Source organism: Leucopleurus acutus, assembly GCF_964270905.1.
Source record: "Leucopleurus acutus genome assembly, chromosome: 3".
Taxonomy (NCBI): Eukaryota; Metazoa; Chordata; class Mammalia; order Artiodactyla; family Delphinidae; genus Leucopleurus; species Leucopleurus acutus.
In genome coordinates, this window is record NC_139145.1 from 119997824 (window position 1) to 120024243 (window position 26420).

The window sequence follows — 26420 nt, forward strand, 5'->3', positions numbered from 1 at the left end:
TAATCACTACAAATTTTCAGATTTCTTACGCAGCTTATTTGTCAAGCCTGAGAGCTAATTATAGTTTCTCAAACCCATGACACCTCTTCTTCATTGTCATACACATACTAAGCCAGTATTACGTGCCAGGCACTGTTCTACGGTTCTTTATTAAGGGACATTAGCCTAAGGCCTCCTTAGTTCTGTGGTTATGACCTAATTGCATTCCTTTTCTCTTATCATTCAGTTGCGACTGGGAAAAAGCCATTTCTGAAAAGTTAGAATCCTGAAAGATTAAAAATCTAGCCCTACAATTACTTGACTCAAGGTCTTTGGTCTCCATTTTTTTCATTCGAAATAGGTTTTTGTTTGGTTAGTTGGTTTTTTTCTTTTCCTTCTTTTTAAGTTGTAAGTTAGAGCCTGGGTTTTTTTGTTTTGTTTTGTTTTTTAACAACTAGTTTCATATTTTTGATGAGTCTGCTAACCAAGCATAGAAAATCCATTTGCTGGCTAAAGGATCCCAACAACAGAAATTTCTATCTGATGATGGAATCATATTTCTAGATGACCCCAGGGTGAGTCAATTTGCCAAATGATTTCATTTATATTTATATGCTGGAATGTTATTCCAAAGGCTCCGCATAGTCTCTGTTCTACGTATAAAACAATACAACGAAAATAAGACACAGTATAATAATATGTATAACGAATACATAATATAATGCTTCTTTAGACAGCAGACAACGATCTTGTCAGATGTTTTAAAATAACCCAAACCGGCATTATTTCTAGAAAAGAAAACTGTGATTGGAGAGTGGAGAGGGGCATATTAGGAAAAAGGGTAAGAAAAAGAAAAGAGAAACGGGGGAAATAGATGACATTAGATTAGAAAAAAAAGGCTTGAGTGATTGATACAGATGACAAAACAATGGAAGTAAAGGAGGTAAACCCACGTGAAATGTCACTTTTTCATCAACGGATATCTACTTGGCTGTTGGAATGCTTCTTTAAAGAGGAAAGATGTTTTTGAAATAATGTAAAAGCAAAGTCATTCACGCACACACACGTATAATTACATATGTGCATGGAAATGTTTACACAATTTTAGCCACACAACCTGTCTATTCCCAGATCCAAAGCTATTCTAGACCATCTAAAAGCACAGGCCATAAACCTTTAAAAATAATCTCACTTCTCATTTCCTTTACCACTTGGTTGGGTTTTTCTGTTTATTAGCTCATGAGGAGGGAGATGGTGTGATGGAGAAGACGGTTCTCTATTTAAAAAATCATGTTTTCATGTGCAAGAGACATAGGAAGCAGAAAGGAAAAATGGCTAGGACTTAGGAGTGGGGTGTAGTAGTTGTATATATAACAGGACAATGTAAATGCAGTGGGCTAACACATATTTTGCAAAGTCACATTTTGTAAAGCTACCTAGAAGACTGCCGTCGTCTCTTTCTCCGCTCTCCCCTTCTTTCCCTACAGCAGTTCTGAGTTCCACTGCAATATTTAGATCCAATAACTCTTCTTCGAAAGCAGTATAACTACCGGGGATATCCGATGTCTTATATAGAAACACAATCATATTAGTATTGAGGTGGCCATTTGGCTAGCTCAACATAAATGGTTTGCTCACCAATATTTCAATAACAAGAACTTGCTTCTAATCGGCACACCCCTGTATAGACGGTGTAGTTACCGCTAGCGTTTGTAATGAGGACCCAAAGCACAGGGGAATTTCCTCCTGAATTATCTAAGGAAGACTCACTTAGATTGTTCTGAGCTTGGGTTCCAAGTAGGTGGCAAACAAAGTGTGTTCTCCTGTGTGAGTGCATCTCTCTTGGCCCATGCTTCAATAAAATGCCAATATTTGCCCCAAAGGTACAATAGTTATTTATTAAAAACTCCCTTTGAAAATATCACCATAATCGGAAGGAAAAAGGAACAACAGATTTCTAAGGGCATGTTTTCTATACGTTGTTTAAATATATCCTGAGCTAAAGAAATAAATTTGGTTTAGGAATTCTAATTCTAGATAAATTTGAGGGTATATATAAAAGAAAGGGCTGTATAACTAGATTCTAAAACTTTCAAAGAATAATAATCCCACAAGGAATTACTGGCAACTCTCTATTACGTAGAATATTTGATTAACCAGCCCACCAGTCTTCTCATCCATAGAGATATTATCAGTAATGTCTTTGGTACAAAGATTATTTCATTTGGGTTTTAGAACACTCTGTAAGGTTTGCTGTAAAAATATTACACATAGGTCTTAGGGAGTGAATTAAACATTTTTTGCAAACATGATCAAATTAGGGAGAGGACAGATTGAAATCGTTACCTCAAAGGTTATTAGATACCAAGAGTCGATCACATGACACATTACCATAAAAATCACTTTCCCTTCTGGACAATCATGGCTTTCTGATAATGATTACCTGCATGCAAGCTGTACACTGTCAGTAATAATTTGATTTGAGCACTGCTTCCCAAAGGTGTTCATATCTGCATGTACTGACTTGTTAAATTGTGTTGTGCTAATTGATGGTTCACAGGACAAGATATGCATAGCTGATCATGCTTATTAAAACGCAGGCCATTCTCAATTATCCAGAACAAACGAGGTCCCTGGCACTTTTAATACACTCAACCTACAGATGATCCCCAGAACTCAGGAGGTTGAGTCTTCAGCCTCCTTCCAAAGATCTGTGAATAAGTAACTCATCTGAAGCCCAATGCAGCACCAAACATCAACGTGGAAATTCTAATTTTAATGGGAAAAAATGGAGCTATTTCCTATTTGGCATTATGTAGACCAAACACTCAAGAACTTGACATCTGAAATACTTTCCATGCAGGTGTTTGGCATCGTACAAACACGATTAAGTTTTGTCTTGTTTGGTCTGTCTGCAAGGTAAAGACAGATGGGAAAAGCCAAGGGCCAAGAATTACCAAACTGGGAAATCAGTCTGAGTGTCAAAAAGCCGTGCATCTTCCCCTAAAATTAATAATCCTAGCAGATGCGACAGGCAGATTTTCTAAACTAAATTTGTTCACTGACATTTTAAAACTTGGATTAAAAGCCATTGTAAGCTAAACACAGAACGGGACAAATTCCCTTCTACATTTCACAGATGAGACAATTCAGTAAAAATCCATGAATCATGGAATACAAAAACTGGAAGGGACTCAGAGATCATTTAGTCCATCCTTTCCCAAATTGTGTTCTAGAGAAATTTAGATCCCTGGGAGACAGCAGCGGTGGAAGTGACAGGTCAAACAGGTTAAGGACATTTACGGTTATACAAAACTAAACAAGTTTATTTACACGCAGTTACATACCTTATGGCTCCTCAAAACATAAGATCTAGTATGCCATAGTTCCCAGATTTATTTCACCATGGCATTCCTCCCCACTGACTATCTATTAATATTTTAGAGAACTAACAGTTGGCAGAACAAAGCTTCGGATACCCCAATCTAGTCCAGCCCCTTTGTTTTGCAAGAAGGGGAAAGGCCTCATAGCAACTTTTCAGGGGGCTACGTGGGCAACAGTAATTTCAGGTGTGGCCCAGAGGTCAGGCTTCGAGGACTCTCTGGAAGGGGGCGGTCCTGGGAAGCAGCTCACAACAGACGTCCCCTCCCTGCTCTCACCAAAGTGTCCCTTCTAGCCTCGGGGCAGTGAACCGATTACTTTAGATTTATTTCCATCAAACCTTTCACTGCCACAATCTCTCCCAAGTGTCTTCAGAGTCTGCCAATGGATAATTTTCCAGCACTCAAAGATGAAGACAATTTTGAAATCAAGTCTCTACATTCAGTTCGGCAGTTCTGTTCTCACATGCTCTTTTTTTTGGGAATGGGAGGAGACAGGGGGGAAGGAATCCTAAAACTTTCAATCTTTTCATAATTAAATTTAAGGGCTTACAATGTAGCTCCAAACTAGGGAATAATTAATTCAGTGTGAATCCAAATTTCTCGATCACAGAGGGAATCCAGTACATTAGATCTGTTGTATTTATGCCTCAATTTGTATAGATAATAAGATTTTAGTGCGTATTTTTATGCCTGTGTATTTTTTTAAATAGCTTGAACAAAAAAATTTACAGAAGGATTCTCTCCTGCCAAATTCTCATTTGACACATTATTATACCCTGACTTGTTCTGTCAGTTATCTTATTTCCAGGCTCAATTGTAAACAACTCCCAGGAACTGCCACGTAAATATTTGATGACTGGCTGATACTACGACACCTTCTCAAAAGACATAATATGAAAAGATTATCTCCTTTCCAAATATGATAAGGTATCCCTCCCTCCATCTCTCTCTCTCTCTCTCTCTCTCTCTCTCTCTCTCTCAGTCGTGGATGCACACAAACATTAAAGGGGAAGAGTTCCATCAATCAGTCTTCATGCCTATTTCACTGGTCTTTTTCTTTACACAGGTCTACACTTCCAGATGGGAATTTAGAATGCAGAAAACAACTGCCCCAAATGGCTGAGGAGCTCTGTACCAAGAGAGTGCCGTCAGCCTGAGATGCAGAATTTATTCCGTCTTTAGTTTTATGGCTATCAAGTTAGCTTGCCCAAATGTGACATTTCCACCGACTGACATTTCCGGAACCAAAAAGCAACGTCTATACGGAGCAGTATCCTAGGGACAAGGTGCACCAAGATGCGGTGCTCCCTCAGGGGAGCAGCCGTCCCTTCCCCAGACTCTCCATGGGAGATGCAAACAGGGAATCTATGAATTTCATCCAAAATGCTCCACTGTGCCTCACTTACTCACAGCCTCCAATGAAAATCAGTTTGATCAGGAAAGAAAGGGCCAGCAAAGGGCAGGTTTGGAGGGCTTTCCAAATCAAGGCAATCCTAGGGATGTTCATATTTTATCTCAAACCCTCAGGTAATTAACTCCATAAGGCAATTTTTAGAGGCAATTCAGTTTGCGTCTTTAAAATGAGCGACGCTGTAACTGCGGAAAGGAGCCACGTCTTATAGAACGCCACCTTCCCCAGGCTTTTAATGCTCATTTTTAATTAGATAATTTTATTTTTAAATCATATGTAGACTCTCATATTGCATTTTCTGCAAGCAGTCACCTCTCTAGTCCTGACTGTAGGCAAGTCTTCGACATGGGTTAGAAAAGTTTATTAAAACAACATTATTTTCGTCTTGTGTTTATGTTAATTTCTCCAGTCCCTGTGGCCCAATTTTAAGTGCACGTCCCCAGGGGCACTTCTTACTTTCTCACATTTCTCTAGGACCAAAGAAATCTGACTTCACATGCAATAGAAATTACCCTTAGACCGTGGCGGAGAAAACAAAAGGCGTAAGCCCTGGAGTATGATGTTTGCAGATACTTGATGGTTGCCTGGGTAGCGTTTAATTAGGCTTGGGTTGCGGCTGGGGTGGGGTGCTGGTACCTGGGTAACCTCTGTCACTGTGACTCAATCTGTGGTTGAACAATCAAAATGCAATGCTTGTTATGATGTCCATTTCTCACCCCTTGTCTTCTTTAGGAATTCGACTAAATCCACCTCACACCCCTCCTCGTGTCTGTCTCTCTCACACACATGGTTTTTAAATTAAGGAAACACTCTTTGTTAGTGTCTTTTAAAGCTGTGAATGACATATTTTCCCAACTAACTTATAAGCAGTGGGGATACCTAATTCTTCCATAGATCCCTTTACAAATTCCTTGCTTATTCCTAAACACTCAGAAATATTACTTGACTTTTTTAAAAGAAATCTACTAGCTTATGCTTTATTCCTCATCTTCCACCATCATTTCCAGCATGTTTTCATAGATGCTGAACAAAACGTCCTACAAAAAAAAAAAAAAAAGCAGGCAGTAAAAAGTAAAGGGACTGTACTTGCTGGTTGCTGTGTGGTGTGCTTTAAAAACAAACAAATACACACCCACCCCAGCAACAAATCTAGCAAAAACCATGGGCTCTCTTTGGTCTCTGGAAATGAAGACAAAAGCACTGACATTCAGCGTAAGATGCCGTCCTTGGTGGGCGACGGTAGCAGCTGTTCTGGGATGCACCGAGTGAGATTTAATGGCGGGGTTACTGACAGTCCCCAAAATGGCTACTGGGCCCAGGCAGCCAATTTTCTGCTACCTTCCTGCCTATGCTTGCCCATGTTGAGTGGTCCCGCAGTGCCCATTAGGAACTGCTTGAGAGCCATTACAGCCGGCAGAGTAAAGCATCCTTCCGACTCTGAAAAAAAAGTGAGATGAATAGGTATTTCTAGGGTGGTCCGAATGAGCCATCATTAACAACCCTGGGGAATGAAGGCATCTGCACAGTCCAATGAAACACCGTTTTATTCCTCTGGCCACACTTGCACCAGAAAAAGAAAAAAAAAAATCACATGCGCTGTAAGGATCTATGGATATAAAGGATCGCCAAATTTCAAAGCTGAGCAAACTGCAAACCTCACAGGAATTAACGCCTGTATTGCATACACTACCAAATTCTGGATCTTCTCCTTGGAAAGTCTGGCCCTCTCACTGTTTCAAAGGAATGCGGACGGGGCGGGGGGTCGAGGGGCAAGCAGGCAGTTTGGGGCAGCGTGTGAATGGGAGCACTTGGGTGGAGCATGAAGCTGGAGGGGCCGGGAAGGCTGAGGGCAGGGGGCGAGTGGAGAAAGGCGAGTGATTTGCATTAAAATGGGAGTCCCCTTCCCAGGCGGGCGGCATTGACCTCAATGGATGTTAAGCAGAGGTCTGGTTACTTCAACAAAACTAAGGCTCTTTATTTGCCATTTTCTTCTAAGACCAGGATTCCTGCTATAACCTCACACGATGATGCAGTGAGAAAAGATGAGCCCGCTGGGCATGTGAGCAAGTGCCTGTACCTGTGCGTGTGCACGTGAGAGAGAGAACAGGGGATAATGCATCTGCTTTCCCTCGGAAATCACAGGATCCCTGAGGGTCGAGTCAGCCTCTCGAATGCAAGTGAACGTGTATTTGTGTGCTTTATCTTTTAAAGGTTGGGAGCAGGGCTGAAAACACATTCATTACTGGCTGTTATAGAGGGGTTGATGTATTCTAGGCACATACAATTAGGCTATAATTCTGTGCAACGACAGACTAAACATACAAGTCTAGACAGAGAAAGAAGATGAGTACAAACATTCTTAGACCTTTTCTAAGAGCATTTTAGTATTTTCTTATCATTCTACCAGCAAATGTTGTAAATCCTTGACTCTTCAACGTGAAAGGGATTCTCTGACTTAAATGCAAAGGGCTTGATTTTAATTCTCCGTCAAAAACCAATCTTGAGGCAAGATATTTTGAGCAGTCACTCAGCACAAATCTGTGTTTTATTTACCTTCCAGAGAAAAGGCATGGATTCTAAAACAGAAGCACCCATATACACATTACAAAGGCAATCACACCACGTGAAGCTTTTTTGTGAATGCGATCTAGGAGTTACAAAACGAGTGACAAAATGTAAATGTACCAAAGTCTTACTACTATTTATTCAGTTGACTAAGAAAATAAGCCATAAGAAATCTCAGTTTCTTAAAACTGGAAAAGTCTATAGTCACTTGTTGGTTGGAGAGAAAAGAAGAGAGAACCGAGGGGTAGGAGGGATCAGAAGACGTCGCCCGTGGACAGATCATCACAGCGAGAGAGCAGACTAGCAATCTCACCCACCTCAGCATCCTCAGAGGGGCAGCAACAGGACCACTTTGCACATGGTCTTCAACCCTGCCCTACGGTCCTGCTGTGGCAGCACCTTAATGCATCACCTCCATTTCGCTCTCACACCCAAAGGACCTTCCTAAACCCAGCCAAAGCATGTTGCTGTCTCCTGCACACACCCAGCAACTATGTGCCTTCTGATAATGTCGATGGCAACTGCTTCTCCGAGTAACACCTTTCATACAAATTTTTTAATGACAAAAAGGAAGCCAGCCAATATCTAAAGCCACTCTTTCCCCTAGATAATAATAATCACCAAATATACAAATCTGATAGATTTTCAACAAGGGCCACAATTTTAATACTAGCTTATGTTTATTGTTTTCCCATGTGATAAGCACTGTTTCAAGATCTCTATACAAATTAATTCACTTGATCCTCATGAAAACTCTACGAGGTAGAAGTGATCATCTCTGCTTTACAAACAACAAAACTGAGGCTTAGAATGCTTAGGTAACCTGTCAAGAGATCCCACAGCAAATAACTTTTAGAGCTAGGATCCAGAATCTGCATCGTGCTCTGTTGCTGGTGAGGATCTGGGTTAACAAAAATGTTGAATTATTTTTCTAGGCAGAAGTAGCAAAATGATGAAAAAAGGACTGAAATTCATTTTCATTCTGGTGTCCCTTGTCCTAGGAATGCTCTGTATTTGTTTGTTGTTTTGAAATGATGTTTGTCTAACACAGGCAACCATGGGACACTTTCTAGAACCCTAGGATATAGTCCTCTCTATTGTTAGGGGCAGACAGATCTAAAGTTAAGTTAGGGAAAGAAGCAAACAGGAATGGAGAGTGAAATAAATTCCATTCAGCATGGTAAACCTAGCTCTACTCTCATGGTAAGATTTATCAAAATGATTCTCATCCAACACAATTAAGGTACAAAAAACATACTGTAATATATAAACAAAAATTTACAATAGTATTTGAATTTGTACATATAAGGAAATATATGACTATTCCTCTATTTTGAAAAGACTCAACTGTTGAACTTTGACTTGAGTGAAAAGACTGGGGGGTGTTCATGAAAGAATACATAACCTTTTCTCTCAAGATAACTGGTCTCACTTGAACCCTGCTTAGATGTGGCCAGGAGTGGTGTTACACCAGGGCTAATCAGCAGAGACCTGCCCTGGGAACAGAGACATCTGCTGAAGGATATTGAGGAAGTCAATGCTGCAACAGGTTTGAGCGAGTAAGATGACCCTAGATGACTGACTATTCCAAGAATTCGAGCATGCCAGACTTGGACGGCACTTGGTGATCCCAGAGCTCACATTCTGGGGAACTGGGGGACCCATCACCTCATTATTCATAGTAGATGACCTCCACCTCTGCAGAGAAGGCAACATATTCCAGCTTCCTGCTCAAAGGATATTTGTTCAAGATGACTAAGCCATTCAATCAGACCTGCAATCCTGAAGAAATAGGCCAACTGAATCTCAAAACCATGTTTAAAAACTAGTACAAGACGTAAACTAGTACAAGGGAACTAATCTGACAAATCTGGTTGTGCTGTTCGCATGAGCTATTAGCTGCGTTTGAGGCTATCACCAGTCTTTTATAAGGACTCTCCAATTCTTAAAAATAGCAACAGGGGTATAGTGGCATGAATGCAAAACAGATATATGGGCAACCCTAGCTCCTCACCTACAGCTGGCCCTCCATATCTGCGGGTCCCACATCTGCAGGTTCAACCAACCAAGGGTTGAAAATACTTTTAATTCCAGAAAGTTCCAAGAAGCAAAACTTGAATTTGCCACAGGCTGGCAACTATCTACATGGCTTTTAGGTATTATACATTGTATTATAAGTAATCTAGAGATGATTTAAAGTATATGAGAGGATGTGCGTAGGTTATACATAAACATCATGCCATTTCATATAAGGGACTTGAGAATTCATCGGATTTGGTACCCACAGGAGTCCTGGACCAAATCTCTACAGATTCTGAGTGCCCCTATACTTGTGTCATCAGGGAGGGCAATGAATATTTTATTAAAACTCTGCCAGCCTAAGCAAAACAAAAAAACTGTCTGGATTTGATGCAGGTGCTAGAGTTGATGCTAGTCTGTATATGACTGTTAAACGCCTACTCTTCTCACAAGAAGACAAGAGTAAGCAAAGCAGTGGCAAAGTGGCAAGACAAGAGTAAGCAAAGTGTTTTTTTTGTTCATCACTGTGTTCACGTTCCCCACCCCACACGGCCTGGCACACTGTAGGTGCTATTTAGGTATTCTTTAATTGGCTGAAGGGACAGCTTTATTTTTTTAGAGGATTCAACCTTCCTCTCGTTCCTTGCCTCTAAGTTAACTCAGACTCTGGAAACTCTAAATGCAGAGGTTCAGCTGACTCCATTTTAGGGGCCTGAGGTGCAGGCATTAGCTTCTACAGACTATCAGGGAGTGGGGAAGACACACTAGATTTGGAGCCACTTAAAAAACAGATCTCAAATTTTCCCATAAAACCCTTCAGTTCGTCCAGGAAAAGCTAAAGACTTCTTTGGGTCCAATCCAGCGATCACCCTACGATCTCCACTTACCCCAATCTGGCACCCTCATCCTCTAACGTAACATCTCTTCTCTCTAAAACACCCTTACTTACCTGAACTGAATCTGACGTGTGCTTTTAACCTCTGCTGTAGTCTTGGTTAGAAACCTTCACCCCGCTCTGAACGCTTCCCACACAGGGCCTCACCCCCATGGCGGCATTCTGGTTGCTCGGTTCTCAGAGCGCAGGCCCAGCCCTGCACAGCTGCACTCTTAGGCTGGGGAAGGAAGCTCATAACCTCTTCCTGGACCTGGCAAGAATGGGAGGGTGCTGTGTGTCCAGGCGCCAATCTCTAGACACAGAGCCTAGCACAGCACTGCTACAGCTAGGTCGGTAACCAACCTTTACTGTGGGTGACAGCAGGAAAAGAAGGGAGAATGGGCCACATGAGCCCACGGTAGTGGTTTGTGGGGGGACCTGACCTTCCTTAGTCCACAAGAGTCATACTAGGTCCCTGGTTCAAAAATGGTTAATTCTTTAGCAATTCTTGCAGCCTTTCATTTCACAATATACTGTCATTCTATAAAGTCAAATACAAGTATGAAGGAACACAATGCAAATCACAGGATTCATTTACCAAAAAAAAAAAAAAAAAAGTCATAGCAAGAAAGCCAGAACAACCTACAGAGAAAGGATAAAAGCTTGAATTTTACATTTTGAAACATACTTGTTCGAAAAGGGTACTTCCCTTATTTTTCTTTTCGTGAGATGAATTCAAAAGTCACAGAAATGTGCAAGACATACAAATGCAACATAACAACGAGAGAAACAACCATATACTGTACCTTTACTTCAGCAAATCATGCGCTGTCTGATAGTCTCTGGATCATTCTTTTTGCTCAACGCAAAGTTACAGAGCTGATTTTCACATGGCTTTACAGCAAGTTTAACTTTTAATGAACAAGTTCTTGCTAAGTTTTTCTGAACACATTTACTCAACTCCATGCTTGAAAGCTACAATTCATTTGATAACTGAAAAGTAAGGGATTTTATTCTAATAGCAAACTCAAAGAGAAGAACTATCCCAGTCTCATGGGCATACTGCTGTAGCCAAGTGTGATGCACAAAGGCACTGACGGTCTGTAAGTGATTTCCAATCTCAGTATGTACAAGGCTACGTACAAGTATGTACAACGATGTAATCAGTCAAAAAGGCTGAACCGGGCTTCCCTGCTGGCGCAGTGGTTGAGAGTCCGCCTGCGATGTAGGGGACACGGGTTCGTGCCCCGGTCCGGGAAGATCCCACATGCCGCGGAGCGGCCGGGCCCGTGAGCCATGGCCGCTGAGCCTGCACGTCCGGAGACTGTGCTCCACGACGGGAGAGGCCACAACAGTGAGAGGCCCGCGTACCGCAAAAAAAAAAAAAAGATTAAAAAAAAAAAAGGCTGAACCTCCTTGCTGGTTTTTTATCAACGCCAACAAAATTTGCAATCATACAACAAAATCATGTAAACAGAAAAGGGTGTTCTCTCTTTTACATAAAATTTAGGTGGTATTTAAGAAATAAAATGCAAAACAGTACGTGATAGATCAATGGCAGAGCTACTGAAAAACACACCCCAGGTTTAGAGTCTTTATGAGCAAGTAACTCTGTTCATAATCCTCAAATGTGACTAAGTGGGAGAAGTATGGGTCACAGCCCACATGAGGAAGACAAGGTGGGTGAGTCTGCCTACATCCCCAGGCCTAGAGGCACAGGTAGACTACATCCCCAGTGAAGCGGCTAGTTAGCGGCAGCATCTTCGTAAATGACAAATGTTTGTGTCCTTACCTTTAATTATTCTGTAGTATTCTTTTCATCTCTGAAAGAAAGGCTATTTTAACAGTAGTTTGGAATTTCAGACTCTTTTACCCACACTAGGAAAAGTAGGTGATAATGCAATGACGAAAATGATAATGTGTATTTCATTCAGATAGAAAATGCAGTAAAGCAAATATTTCATTTTCTTGAGAGGGAAGGGCAGTTATGAAATTCTGGGAGCATCCAATTTGTATTCATAACTTCATGTGAGTAAAATTAACATTTAAATAGTTTACAAACCCTTAAGCTCAGAGTACAGTGAGATAAATACGAAAAAAATTTTTTAAATTTACCCTAGAACTTAAAAGCTTTTAAGACTCCACAAAATGGAAACCCACAGAGTGACAACTTAAGAGTTAGCTGACCTTCCTAAAATATGGCTTCTTGCTAACCCAGTTGATAATAACAAACACAAAGAATCCTTTAGCAATAAGAGGAAATCTTTTCCATGCCCCAGGCAAAGCTTTCCAGCCAATGGCCTGTATCTCGTCCTTTCAAATTCTTCCTTGACTAATACTTAACTAAGCCTCACCTGGAACTTCAGGAGAGAATCTTGCAGAGTGTCGGGATACAAAAAGTTTCAGTTCTTGATCCAGGTTGCATTCGATCAGGTTTGTGTCCCATGATCGGATTCCTAAGGAAGGAAAGGAAAGACAGATGACAGATCTCCAGTTACTCATTTCGAAGTGGTTTGGAAAACATCATGGTAGCATTTCTCAAGCTTTAAGGAAGGATGTGGAAACTCCTTTCCTGAAGAGCGTGGTGACCAGCAGTGGATGCCCACAAAACGGGAGGGCCGGGGAAGTCTCTCCACCAGGCCACAGGGGAAGGATAACTAGCAGTGTGGACTGAACTCCTGCCCCTCATAAAATGTAAATGCAGCTCTTCTGGAAGAGTAAAGGAAAACAGTTATTAGGAAAATGACAGGCTTTACTCCAGGGTGGGAGTAGAAAGGACAGGAAGATGGTGAGCCTGTAGCAGTTAGGGGGCTACCAGACAACTGCTAGCTTTCCCATGGTCCACTTGTACGTGGCTAGAAAATGTAGAATGAGGGTGGGGAAGCAGAGATATGGAGGCTGGCATTCAAGTCCAGGGCTCTGTTTTTAAAGGTTTTTGCAGTGTGCATATGCATTTTTGTGTATCTGGTAACTTTTCTTTACCCCTCCCATTTTTGACCTTGATTTCTCAACCCCTAGATATCAATCAAAATTTGTGTGATCTTTGCTAAGAAAGCTGGATCTCAATCTTAAAAGACGTGGCCTCTCTGTCCTCCCAGGCATTTACCTGACTGGCTTGGCAGACAGCTCTTTCATTCACAATTGTTAGTTGTCCTGAATTTTCTTATCCAGAGGCAAAGAAATGTGGCAACTTTTTATACTGTATAAAACTTCTACAGAGTTGAGGGCCATGAACTGTCTATTCCCACAGAAGTTCAGGCTTCTGTTCACAAGACTGGAAGCTGGGGTGAGGGGAATACGAGGGTAAGGAGTGCTGACACCCTACCTCCCTCATCTCTTCCTCCTTCCTCTCTCCTGACCTTGCAAGAGAGATGGCTAAAGGGTACAGCAGAGGTGGGAGTCCTGGGAAGCAGGCCAGGCAAAATTGGGGAACCACAGAACTGGGAGCGTGTGTTTGTTTTTCATGTATTTTTATATCTTCCCAAATAGACGGCTCATGGTAGAGCCATTATGTAGGTAGCATCCTAGATTGCACCCCTGCATGGAGCATCCTCCATTGCCGGAAACAAACCTCTGGAACAACTATCATTATTGCCTATCTACTAAAGGCAGGGACTTGAACGTCTAGGGGTACCACACAGGTGAACTATCTCTAAATAAACACTTGGTCATTTAATCATTTTTGCTGGTCATTAGTCATGCATACAGACTTGGAAGTATAAATGGCAGTGTGTTATTTAAACACACCTCTCAAATCCTTAAGGCATACGTGCATTTACCCCCATTTAAATCTTGTTCAGTTTTCCTGTCTTGCAAAGAATGAAGGTAGATACACACACACACACAACAAAGATTCTGGAAACTGAGTTGACTACACATCTAAAATATCTTCAGATGACACACCAAACACCTTTACGAATATGAGAAATATTTTCAAATAGATGTACATCTACTACATAGAGGCAGAAATTTCTCATACAATCTTTGGGAAGAATTCAGGTGTGCAAGAGTTAACATTCCTAAAGAGAGGCTAAATTACAAGGGAGAATTTTATGGGTCTCCCTGGAAACATTAACAGCCTCAGTTTGCATTTGTGCTAATGGAGTATTTAAATTTTAACAAGAAAGGCATGTTGTGATTTTGCAGATCTTTTCCGTGCAGAAATGATAAATGGGTTTTTGTTTGTTTCACAGAAAGCGTGACAGGTCGAGAGGCCTGAATTCATCAGAGTATTTTACTTCCACGTATATATACTATGTATTCAGCTAGCATGGAAAATCATCGAGCTCCTGTCTGAGCTGCTTAATCGGAAATTGGTGACTGGATTATCTGTGCTCCAGGTCTGAGCTCCACTTTGCCTTCAGGCTTGTCAAGTAGGGTCAATAAAGTTAATAATGAACATATGTATTAAAATTAAATTTGCATAATTTTTCTGCCTTTGTTCTAAGAAATGTCTAAATTGCTACATTATTTGAATGGCTTCATCTAGAGTTATACATAGACTTGTTCTTAGATTGTTGTTTGCCATTTTCCCCTTGGCTTCAATTAACTTCAATGTCATGACACATGCAGTTAAACATTTGCTTTTTATTTCATAAACTCCTGGTTGTATGATTTGTAATTCAGCAATGGAAAAAGTATGAAACAGTAGAAAAACCATTTAGTAATTTTTAAGTTACATTAGCAAACAGCTGATAATGTAACTTATACTCCCAGTGAAATTAAAAATTCAGGATTCTCTTTTCAAGGGAGCAATTTCCAGCCAAATTACATCTTAACGATGCATCATCACTACTACCACTTATAAAATAAAGGTTACAATGGATTTACTAGTAATTTTAGTTGGAAAGGAAAATTTTGGAACCAAGCCACTTTCTATACCAATTTTAGAAAGAAAATACTGTGTAATTACCTTGTACCTTCTACTGGATAATGTTAGTAAAGGGAAATACTACTTCTCAATGAAGATCCATATTGCACTTAGTTTATATATCGCTCCTTTGTGCCTAAGAGGAAGCCAGCAGTGGCCTCTCTAAAGCTCACGGGACAAAAAAATGTCTTCTTTGGCTCTTCTCACATAGTCCCCTCCCTGAGTTCATGGCTGGAGGGGATAGTGGGGTGCTGGTAAAGAAGGTCTGAAGAGGCTTTCAGAAGCAGGTCATCCTGGTTTCCAGTGGGCAGTAGAAAAGCCATGGAATTTCCTGGCCCTTTCTCTGACTATCCCCCAGTCCACGCCAGGTCAAGCTCTTCCCTGGGCCTCTGCTTCTCCAGCAAACTCTATCATGACTGTGCCCTTACAGGCTTACCCAGGTGGGGACAAAACAACCCCACCAGTTGGAGGAGATCAACCTCCACTTTTTAAACTGGGCCCAGAGAACATCTGTCACCCGTGGGCAGCTGGCCTATGGCTAGGCATCCTGAGAACACCCCTACCCAACCTGGCACTGTCTTCCAGCCCTGGAAGCAAGTACCATCACTGTCTATGTATAGCCTGATGACCAGGCGGGAACAAAGGATCATGGATTTCCATCTCGGTTCTCTGATTCCAGGGGTGGCAGTGCACAAGGGGAGGCTAAAGTGCACATAAAGTTGACAGATGAAAAAAGGAGAAAAGGGTGTGTGTGTGTGTGTGTGTGTGTGTATTGTTGGGGGGTGGGTATCACAGGGCAAGTCAGGGTGAACAATAAGGAAGAACCAGGTCGCTTTATTTTACATAGGTTAGATCTTGCCAGGTTTACTGATCATGCAAGCATTTTGCAGGATTATTTAATAAAACCAACAATTTTTTAAAAACGCCTCTCATTTAAAGGCGAAAATCTATCTCCTGAAATAAACAATAGATTGAAGAAAGCAGAAAGAAATGACCATGCATTGTGTGCGGAAATGGTACGCGGATTCTACCTGACTGCTATTTGAGCAAGCTGGTTTTCTTCCATGAGCTTCAGTTGCTCCCTCTCAGAAACAGACTTTGAATATTTTTTGCCCAAGTTCCTAAATTATTACTAAACTATAACCATAAGATTCTATTTTCAAAACTATGCTAAAACGTGATCTGAAGTCAGATTTGAATCATAAAGAAACAATTAAAACAAAGGAAATGCTAAATTCCATAAGGTTTTCTTTCCTAGAGAAAAGTTTTCCTATTTTTTCCCTTGACCTAACCTTCAATTTGCTTTTTTCCTTTTGTTTTAAGCCAACAATTTGACGTTCATAATTTATATGTTATGTGTAATGCAGACAGTATCTTACAGAGTTCATCGTTTCAAAGCATTGATGATAAATAAGTTAGGTCTTGGCTAGCACTTCACATTAGAAGCAAGCAAAAGAAGTGATTTATAATAATTTATTTATTGGCCTAAAAGTGAGAACTTATTTAAAAAGTAAGCCTTTAGAGAAGGTTAATAATGACTCATCAACTTAATGACCTTAGTTTAGTGTCTGGCTTATATTTCAGCACGGATCAAAGAACCCTTAGTAGGTAATACCAATTAAGCAGTGCAAGCAGAAGGCATCTGCCTTTTGACTTTGAAACGTATGAAGATGAATATAATCAATTTAACAGTCCCCAACATTTCTTTTAATTCCCACCATGTTGTTGTTTTCCTGTTGAAACAAAATGGAAATGAAACCCCAAATCTTTCCTGGGTTAATTCTCTTAACCATCTTAGACTAAAAACATTCAATAAATGACATCAGAAACACTGTAGTTAGCGAAACTTACATCGAAAAATCCAGGACATTAGATGTTACACACATCTATCTTATTATGAACAAATCCCGCTGATTCCCAATGTTAACTAGAGGAAAGTTAAACTCTTTAACAGTAATTGAAAACATTAAACGGACACTTAGTATTCTTTATATGTTTTAGTTTCTTTTAAAAAAATAAAGCAAAGAAAACTTTTCACAAGGCTATAGAATTAGTTTTGCAAGGCATGGATATATGTAGTCCATGTCCTAAAATAAACAGGAGGAGTGGAGGCTCTGCTAAAAATAGGGATGACTGTTAAGTCCTTCTTGGGGACTAATTAGGAAGGGGGCAACAGAGGTGCCAAAGAGCAGTTGGTGGAGCAACAATGGTTTGGCACTGAGTCCTGCATAACTAACTAACTAAAGCTAGACCAGTCTGAGGAAAGTCTATTGTTTCAAATTTGAGAAGAAATGACCAGACCCTCCATTATGCATTTTGAATACAGCTGAAGAAATGAATGATGGTCTCTCTTCCTTGTGTAACCAAGCAGGACCCTATGGGGCCTTCCTGGGACAGACCCCTCCCCTACATCCTCTGCTTTAGCTCCTCTCTGAAGTACCTAGATATTAGTTTCTGATGCATTACTTCCTGACTTGTTTTTCAGATGCTAAAACCACCACCAAATGGAAGGAATTAACTACTTGATGACCATGAGCACACAGTGCCCATTACCGCCTTGTTACCTCATCAGCAGTCAACCAGAGAATTGTGCACGAGCTAATCACACACCCTGGGACGCCCTCCCTCACCTTGCCTTTAAAAAGGCTTCGCTGAAACCCTTCCGGGAGTTCAGGGTTTTGAGCACAAACTACCCATTCTCCTTGTATTGGCACCTTACAATAAAGCTGCACTTTCCTTCACCACAACCTGGTGTCAGTAGATTGGCTTTACTGTGCGAGGGTGAGCAGACCTGAGTTTGGTTCAGTAACACCTGGTTTCATGAAGCATTTACTAAGCATCCATGCTGGGGTGTTTCAGGCCTCTTGATTTACTGCATTACCACCATCTTCCTATAGACCTATTTGCTGGACTTCCCAAAGAGGCCCAAGTCATCAAATGGCAAAAATCCAAGTCACCAGGGTCTCCAAACCCACAGAGCCTTTGTTAAGGCAAGAGGGGAAATGGGAAGCAAGAGGAACAGATGATGAACGGCTTTCCCAGCCTGCAGCACACAAACAGAGCCGAACCCCCTGGAGCATCTCCATCTTGCTTCACACAACGGGGTCCATGGGCACCAGCAACTACAGCCGTGGTATCAGAGTGACCTCTGGAGGAGGTCCAGCTGGGACCTGAAAGCTGAGGCGGCAGCGAATATCCGGCACAGGGAAACAGCCAGCCTGCCCTGTTGCTAAGTCATCTCAGACTGTCGGAAAAGCTACGGGAGCAGTATTTTCACTTAGCACTGGAAGGCCCTGCAGCTTGATCTGCATCCGAGACCCCAGGACCCAAGAGAGTCATCTCCAGAGGAAAAGCAGCATCTGTTACTGTGCGTTAGGAAATGGCTCTGCTCACTCACTTGGTTGATTCTTAATGGGATCAATACTGCCATTTCAGAGGTACCTGCAAAAACCTGACTGAATCAGGAAATTCAAAATCAGGAAGACGGGCTTCCCTGGTGGCGCAGTGGTTGAGAGTCCACCTGCTGATGCAGGAGACACGGGTTCGTGCCCCGGTCCGGGAAGATCCCACATGCCGCGGAGTGGCTGGGCCTGTGAGCCATGGGTGCTGAGCCTGCGCGTCCGGAGCCTGTGCTCCGCAACGGGAGAGGCCACAACAGTGAGAGGCCCGTGTACCGCAAAAAAGGAAAAAAAAAAAAATCAGGAAGGCATGCTGACTGAAAAGGAAACCTGAGGGGGCTTCTGGGATTCCAGTAATGTCTGCTTCTTGATCAGGATCATACAGGTATGTCGTTTTGTGAAAATTCACCAAGCTCCTCATTTATGATTTGTGACTTTTCCTCTCTATATAATACATCAATAAAAAATTTTTTTTTAAAAGACAGGAAGACAAATCTGAATATTATCACTACGTGCTAGCAGTGTAAAACACAGTAGAGAGCACTTCACAGCGATACTTGAATGCCTCTAGTTTATCCTCAAACAGAAGCAGCTTGAATAAACCCCCTGAGAAACGGGGCACTAAAAGGATATCAGCAGAGTAACAAAGCAGGAATATAATTACATGGAAGGTGACTGCTGAACCACCTCCCTGCATGGGGCGCTGCCCACAAGTGGATGACTATTGCCTTTGTATAAAAGCAAGCTCTGAAAATTGCTGTTTGATCTCCCTGATGTTAGCTTGTCCTGCACTAACATCATGACAGGGCCAGAAAACCAGTGATGCTGCAGTGCTGGCACCTCTGTCACTTATGAGTGGTGTCACCTTGAGCTGGTCCCTTTATCCTTCCTGCCTCTCTGGGCCCCCCATCTCCAAAATGGGGATGGTGGTCCCTCTCCTCGCACTGCATCGGGTGGTTATGAACCTTTTATAGATAGAAAAACACTTCCTGATGTATTATTGCTTCCCAGCAAAGGTGCTGACAAATAATATTTTTAAAAAAATACAAAGTCATTGATTCATACAGTAGCCACACCCAAAATCAGTACGTGTGAAATCTTCCAAGGAGAAAATGTGCAAATCAACTAAATTAGTACAGATCAGATTAAAGGGCTGTAGTTTGAAAATGAAGCGTTATTGAGATGCTCAAATGAGGCATTTCACTATTGACATATCCTATTCTTAAATATTGTTTTCCGAAGAAAATAACAAGACTGCTTGTTGCTCACTTTTTCTTTTTTCTTTCTTTCTTTCTTTTTTTTAATCTGAAAGGGAACATCAGTGCTTTTAAAGTTAAACAAAAGAACCAGGTCTGCAACTCCAGCCCCCACCCTGCAGCCTTTTGTTCTGGGGACAGGCGACCGTTTCCAAATGCAGAGGCAGACTACTAGCGTTTATTTTTTTTTTCATCTAAAACAAGGTTTTTCTCTCTTCTTAAATTTATGGGGTGGGAGCGGGCGCGGGGAACGAGGGCTGCGTGAACGCCCTTTGTCCGCCTCGGGCTGCCGTAGAGACCGCAGTGCGGACTGCACCACGCCCACCAGCCGGTGTCTCCGGGCAGAACCGCTGCAGCACCACCCCGAGAGAATAGAGCGCTGGCTGGGCCTGGGGAGGGAGTAGCGACCTCTCTCAGGGCGAGGGGAGGTCTGGGACGCCGGGGGTAAAGGGAAAGGCAGAGGACAGACTGCCTACCCAGGGACTTCGAGCGCAACAAAGCCGGGCTGGGGAGAGGTGGGGGCAGGTAGCACCCCCAAGCCCTGGCGGAGCGCACTCCCGGCCAGCCGCGCCCACTGGGGGCGCCGCAGTGCGGGGGGCAGGTGCGGCGGGCGGGGGCACTGCGGCAGCCCGGGTGGGGCTGCGGGGCGGGTCGGTCCGCTCGTCCGAGGCTGCGCCCGCCGGACCCTCACGGCCCCGCCCAGGGTTCCAGGCAAACCGCTATTCGGCCTCTGCAGGGCGCGCCAGTAAGTGCGCGCACCGGGCGAGGCGCCGGCCCTACCCGCGGGCCTCCCGCCGTCCCCCTCCCTAAGCCATCACTCCCGAAGCCGAGACTTTTAAAAGAAGCCCCACCCCACAACTTGGGGGTCCCATTGTCCTTGCTAAAAGCTGCAACCAAGGCCCCAGGGGCGGTAGCGAGGCAGGCGCCTCCTGGGAAGGAGGCGCAGGCGGTTCTCCATCTCCGCATCCCGGGGGGTGGGGGGGGAGCGGGCGTGGCCCTAGGACTAGCCTAGTCATTCCAAGGAAAGAAAAGATGGGGAGGTTTTAAGCCAGCAAAGGCACTTCTCGGGGGCTGAGGTGTTTGTGGTGGGAATGATTCCCACGAGAGCCCTGGCACATGGTACTTCAGCCTGGGGTCTGCCGGCGAGGGGCAATCCCAGCATTTTGCGGGGGTGAGAGGGGGGCTGAAAGGAGTGGCCGCATCAGCGTCCCCCCCACCTTTGGTTTCCTGCGGTTGCGGCTTTATTGTGGCCTCTGCCCCTTTGACACCTGCATCTCATTTAGCGGGAGAGGCGGTAGCCAGCTGGGATCTGCCGACCCAGCCTGGTAACGGATCCGTCAAGATTAGGAGAGGCTCTCCCACTGCGTCTCAAATCTGATAATTCGAATTATTCTCCGAAATGAGCCCAGAAAAAAAGAGTCTGGACCGAGTGCGGGAAGTAGCGGGGAAAGACATGGGCGCGGGGTGTGCCGGAGGAGAAAGGTGGCCGTCGCGCCCTGGGTGGGGTCGCGTTTGCGCGTCTCCCCAAACGCGTCCCCTTGGGGCGCAGGGGCCTCTTACCGAGTTCGATGTTGCCGATGGCGCGTCGCAGGTGCTCCTCGGTCACAATCTCGCCGACGACCACCAGCAGGTAGAACTTGCTGTCGAGGAAGCGATGCGACAGGCTGGGCGAGGTGGTCGCCGCCGGGCTGACGATGCTGCCGGACGGCTCAGGCTCGGTGGCTTCCACCACCACGGTCGCCATCCTGCCGGCTTGCTATGCCTCGGCGAAGTGCCGCGCTCCGGCCGCTCCTCTCCTCTGCGGCAGGAGAAAGGATTATCTCCGAAGGTGCAGTCTCCGCTCCGCCCCCTGCGTCTCCCCTCCTCCTGGCGCTGCGCGCCACCTCCCCCTCCGCCCTCTCCTAGAGCGCGCGGCGGAGAGGAGTGGGGAGTGAGAGAGGGCGGGGAGGCGGCGCCTCTTATATGGAGACTAGGCAGGGAACCGGGGAGGAGGAGGAAGAGGAGGAGGCAAGGACCACCCGGCACATCCTCACGGGGTGGCTGCCTCCGCTCTTCCAGCCGTTGGCCCAGAGCTGATGTCATCTGCAGCAAATCATCTCGCCCGCGGCCCGGAAGCTGGAGGGACGAGATGTGCGGACAATGGTCAGGGCAGGGCCGCGAGTCAAGTGGCAGGAGGACTCTAAGGGGGGAAAACACTCCCAACCTACACCCCACACCACACCCACCGCCTGCTGCAAACCCTCACCCCGCTGGTGCAGGAGAATGGGATGTGTTTCCGTTTTCAGAGTCGGGATATTTTACCTTGTCCGAGATGCACAAGTCAGGTCTCTGCCTTGTGTCCTGTCTGCGTTGAAGCCAGGTTCTCAGGAGCTGTGTTAGCACAGCGGACCTGGGGCTGAGGGTACCCCGCCCGAGAAGATGGAACCTGTCTCTTCTTTGATGTGAATTCAGGAAGACATATTTACCAGTATTCACCACCTTCACTGCAAAGAATACATCAAAAATGCAAAACCTAAGCTTACCATTGTTCAGGCTTTGGACCTTACTCTGCAGGAGCCACTGATGAAAAAGTACTGGCTTTGTGGTGCTCGTGGGAAATGAAAAGAATGCAGATGCATTATTCCAGATACAGATTTTTCTTAATAATATGCTGAACAGATATCAGGCATAACAAAGAATAAAGAGAAGATACTGTCTCTACCCAGCAGGATTATAGTGACTATAATATACTTTTCAGTTCCTTGGGGAACACACAAGAAAAATTATTTCATGTGACAATGATGTCTTTTAAAATACATGTAGCATTGGGAATTTTTATTGTCTTTGTCTATGTTTAGAATAACTCATAAAAATGTTGTTTAAAGGCAGCCCATCTACAACCATTTCTCACAAACACTGAATATAGCTTCTGTCCCAGGAAGGGGGTGGTGGTGGTGAAGAAGGAACAAAACGTGCAAACACAGTACTGTCATAAAAGACTGGGGGATAAGAGGCTTAGGAAAGAGGAATGGATGGAAACTAGAGTAGTCAATATAGTTTTAATACTAGAATGCATATTAAAAAAAATCACCTGGATATACTAAGACTTCCAAAATAGCCCATGGTCTTAGCTGTTAACCACCCTGACTTATTGGTAATGTACTCTTTGCTCTTAGCTCCTTCCTGAAACCCTGACATGGTCCTAGCCCCATCCTAAATGCCAGTCTGGTCAATGGGGACTAAAGATACCATCTGGCCCACAGCACTTGGGGTCTGTGACAATCTTACTGGTGAGCTGCCCTCACCAGTGAGCAGTGACAAAGAGTTTCCAAGTGAGATGGTAACAGATCACATTTTGGTCAAGAGAAGGCATTCAATTGCTGTTAGACAGATGAGGCCAGCACCAAAGCCCATGATGGGGGGAGGAGAAATGGCGAGGGCACTGTTTTCCAATTTCAGGCTTTGGAATTAGCGTCAGCTAGTGATTGTCTTCCATTTCTCTGAACCACCATTACTTCTATTTATGTAATAGTTTTCATTAGCTCTATTTCTTTTACTTAAATTTATTTTAAATGAAATTCTTTATTGCTGTAGAGATGGAAACACTAATATTACTATAATTAGGAGGTATCCTTAAGAATAAACATAATGAAAATAAGTAAATTATAAAATTCCTGCTATACACTGTTGTTATTTGCTGAAGACTCTGACCCTGAGGTGTACCCTAAGTTAAACACAGAGATAACAAGTGTTAGAGAGGTATTGAAGACATACTAGCACCAGAGTCACTCTCCGTTGTCATAACAGAAGGTTGGATGAACATAAACAACAGAAGAGCCTTTTTACTGTATGAGTTCGTGCAATTAAATGCCATGACCATGAACCACCTAAGTCATTACCCACACTTTGAGAAAGAGACAAAATGGAAGAACACAGACCAGAGATGCTGACTGCCACTGTAAAACTTTGTAACTTTGGGAAAGTGACTTATTCTTATCTTCAGTCTCTTCATCTATATACTGGGCAGAGTATATTTACAACTGCGTGAGTAACAACATAAGAGAAGAGTAAATGATATAAATGTAAATGCCTAATACAGTGATTGGAACATAGTAAGCACTCAAGACATGACTGATGAATAGACCTGTTTTGACCAAGTTTTTCAGATAATGAAGTAAAAGCACCCTTACAAAATGTGTAGGTGAAATCAAGCTGGGCACAACTACCAACACCTCTGAAACAAGAATTGAATATTAAGTGACACTACAAACTAGAAAAGTAGTTGCTCCCATCCCCATCTCAGGAAAAAAAGATACAGTCCTAAGGAAGAAGGGGAAAACGAACATATAAGAGTACCTGTGTTACCTGCTGCCACTTGACATTCCCTGGGTGTCCCAAAGGCCCCTCAGGCTCAACATGCTCCAAACCCAAATTGTCTTTGGCCTCCAAACCTGATCCTCTCTCACTTTTCCTATTTCAGTGAACGGTATCACCACCTATCCTGTGATCAAGCAAAAACCTCACAGACATCTTGGACTCCTTCCTCTCAGCCCCATGTACAATTTAGCATGGAGTCTGGTCAATGTTACCTCCTAAGTATCTTTTCAATCCTTCTACTTCTTTCCACTGTCCCCATCCTGGTCCAAGCTACCATCATCGTGAGAGGTAGTAGTGTACAGGTTAGAAATTGGGTTCTGGAGTCAGACCGCCTGCTTTCAAGTCCCAGCACCATGGTTTATTAGCTGTGTGACCTTGGGCAAGATGCTTAACCACTCTATGCCTTGGTTTCCTCATTTGCATGGTAGAGATGAGTGCCCACCTCACAGACAGGGGGACAGTTTAAATACGTAAAGTGCTTAAAATAGTGCCGTATATATAATAAGCATTCAGTAAGGGTTAGTTGTTCCTGCTATTGTTAAACATTTTACTATGGAAAATTTCAAACGTATATAAAAGGAGAGAGAATAGTATAAGAAACCTCCATGTACCCATTATCCCCAATCAAATGATTTTTACAGTTTGCTTATTTAAATCAAGATCCAAATGAGATCCATATATTTCGATTGATTGATATGTTTTAAGTCTCTTTATGTGTTCCTACCCTTTTGTTTTTCCTTTGAAACTTCTTGTTGAATAGTAGGCACATTTGTTCTGCAGAATTTCACAGTCTGAGTTTTGCTGATTGCATCTCTGTTGTGTTATTTAACATGTTCGTCCAACTCCTGAATTATCTGTATACTGATAGTTAAATCTAAAGGCTTGATCACATTCAGGTTTGATAGTTTTTGCAATTATACTTCTTGGGTGATACTGTGTTCTTCCATCAGGAAGCACATAAAGACTGGCTGACCTTGTCCTGAGGCCCTGGCAGCCACTGATGATCATTACCTAGATCCTTTATTTCATTAAAGGTCGGAATATAATAATATTCTAATTTTATTATTCTTTCTTCATTTGACAGCTGGGAGACTTCTGTTCAGAGAAATATCACCCTGTCACTTGGTTAGCCTGAGGTACACTTATGCAGGAAGGGAAAGATAAACAAATGATTCTCTTTATTTACTAATTTTGAAAATAATGAATTCCATAACATCCCTCCAAAGGTGATTAATAATTGTTTGTATCATTAAGAATATAACTTAAGTCATTATTCATATTGATATTTTAATTTTTCAATCTTTGGGCAGTGATATGCTAACATATTCCCAGCTCACCTTGAATATACCTGGCCTCAGAACATGGAATTAGCCATTTCTCTAAGGAACCCTAGTTCCTTAAGAGGGAAATTGTATTTAGAGACCATAGTCTGAATACTAGGAGTGACTTGTTGCTACTATCTTAGTCATTGTTTGTAGATATTTTCAGTGGACAGAAATAGAAAGTGAATTTTTTTTCAAGATAATATGAGTTCATTCTGAAATTGCCAATTCAGGATCAGGACTGCAGAGATTTTGCTTACCCCTCAATTTTACAACGTATTTCCTTTGTCTTATGCCAAGAATTCCAGTTCTCAAAGTCACCAAGGGTGAAAGAATTAGAAGAGCAGATAATTTCTCATTTTCTTTACCTGAAAATATATACAAATTATACTCACCGGGGCTTCCCTGGTGGCGCAGTGGTTGAGAGTCCGCCTGCTGATGCAGGGGACATGGGTTCGTGCCCCAGTCTGGGAAGATCCCACATGCCGCAGAGTGGCTGGGCCCGTGAGCCATGGCCGCTGAACTTGCGCGTCCAGAGCCTGTGCTCCGCAACGGGAGAGGCCACAGCAGGGAGAGGCCCACGTACCACACACACACACAAAAAAAATTGTACTCACAGGAGTCTCAGGTCAAAATATTTTTGCCAACAATTACTAAAAGCAGTTTAAAATTTTTGCAATTACTTTTTATCTTAGAATGTGTCACACTAGAGAACCAAAATAACCAGTTGCCAAAAACACCAAAATGGTCATTTTTCTTTTTGTTTTATTTTACAATTCGTATACAACCCTCTTAGAATAACAGAATAGCAATAAAAATGCTACTGATATCAATAGGATTACTGAAAGCAATTTAGGATTTTTTGTTTTTTGCAATTTTCTTTGTTATTAGATATATCCCACAGGGATGCAGTTTTAAAGTCACTTAACTCCTTTCTATATATTATGCCACTAACTCAATACATAAATAGGTTCCTTTGTTACATTT

General features: G+C 42.9%; 1 protein-coding gene across 1 annotated transcript in view; it reads right to left on the minus strand.

Annotated features, from left to right (window-relative positions):
* Positions 1-21499, minus strand: part of MAP1B (microtubule associated protein 1B) — a gene marked incomplete at both ends in the record, with an annotated part of 89743 nt that extends 68244 nt beyond the window's left edge. Inside the window, 2 exons of the mRNA XM_082835908.1 lie at positions 12586-12687; positions 21316-21499. Of these exons, the coding sequence (XP_082692034.1) occupies positions 12586-12687; positions 21316-21499 (286 nt within the window). The remainder of the gene's footprint in view (positions 1-12585; positions 12688-21315) is intronic.
* Positions 21500-26420: the final 4921 nt, after the last annotated feature.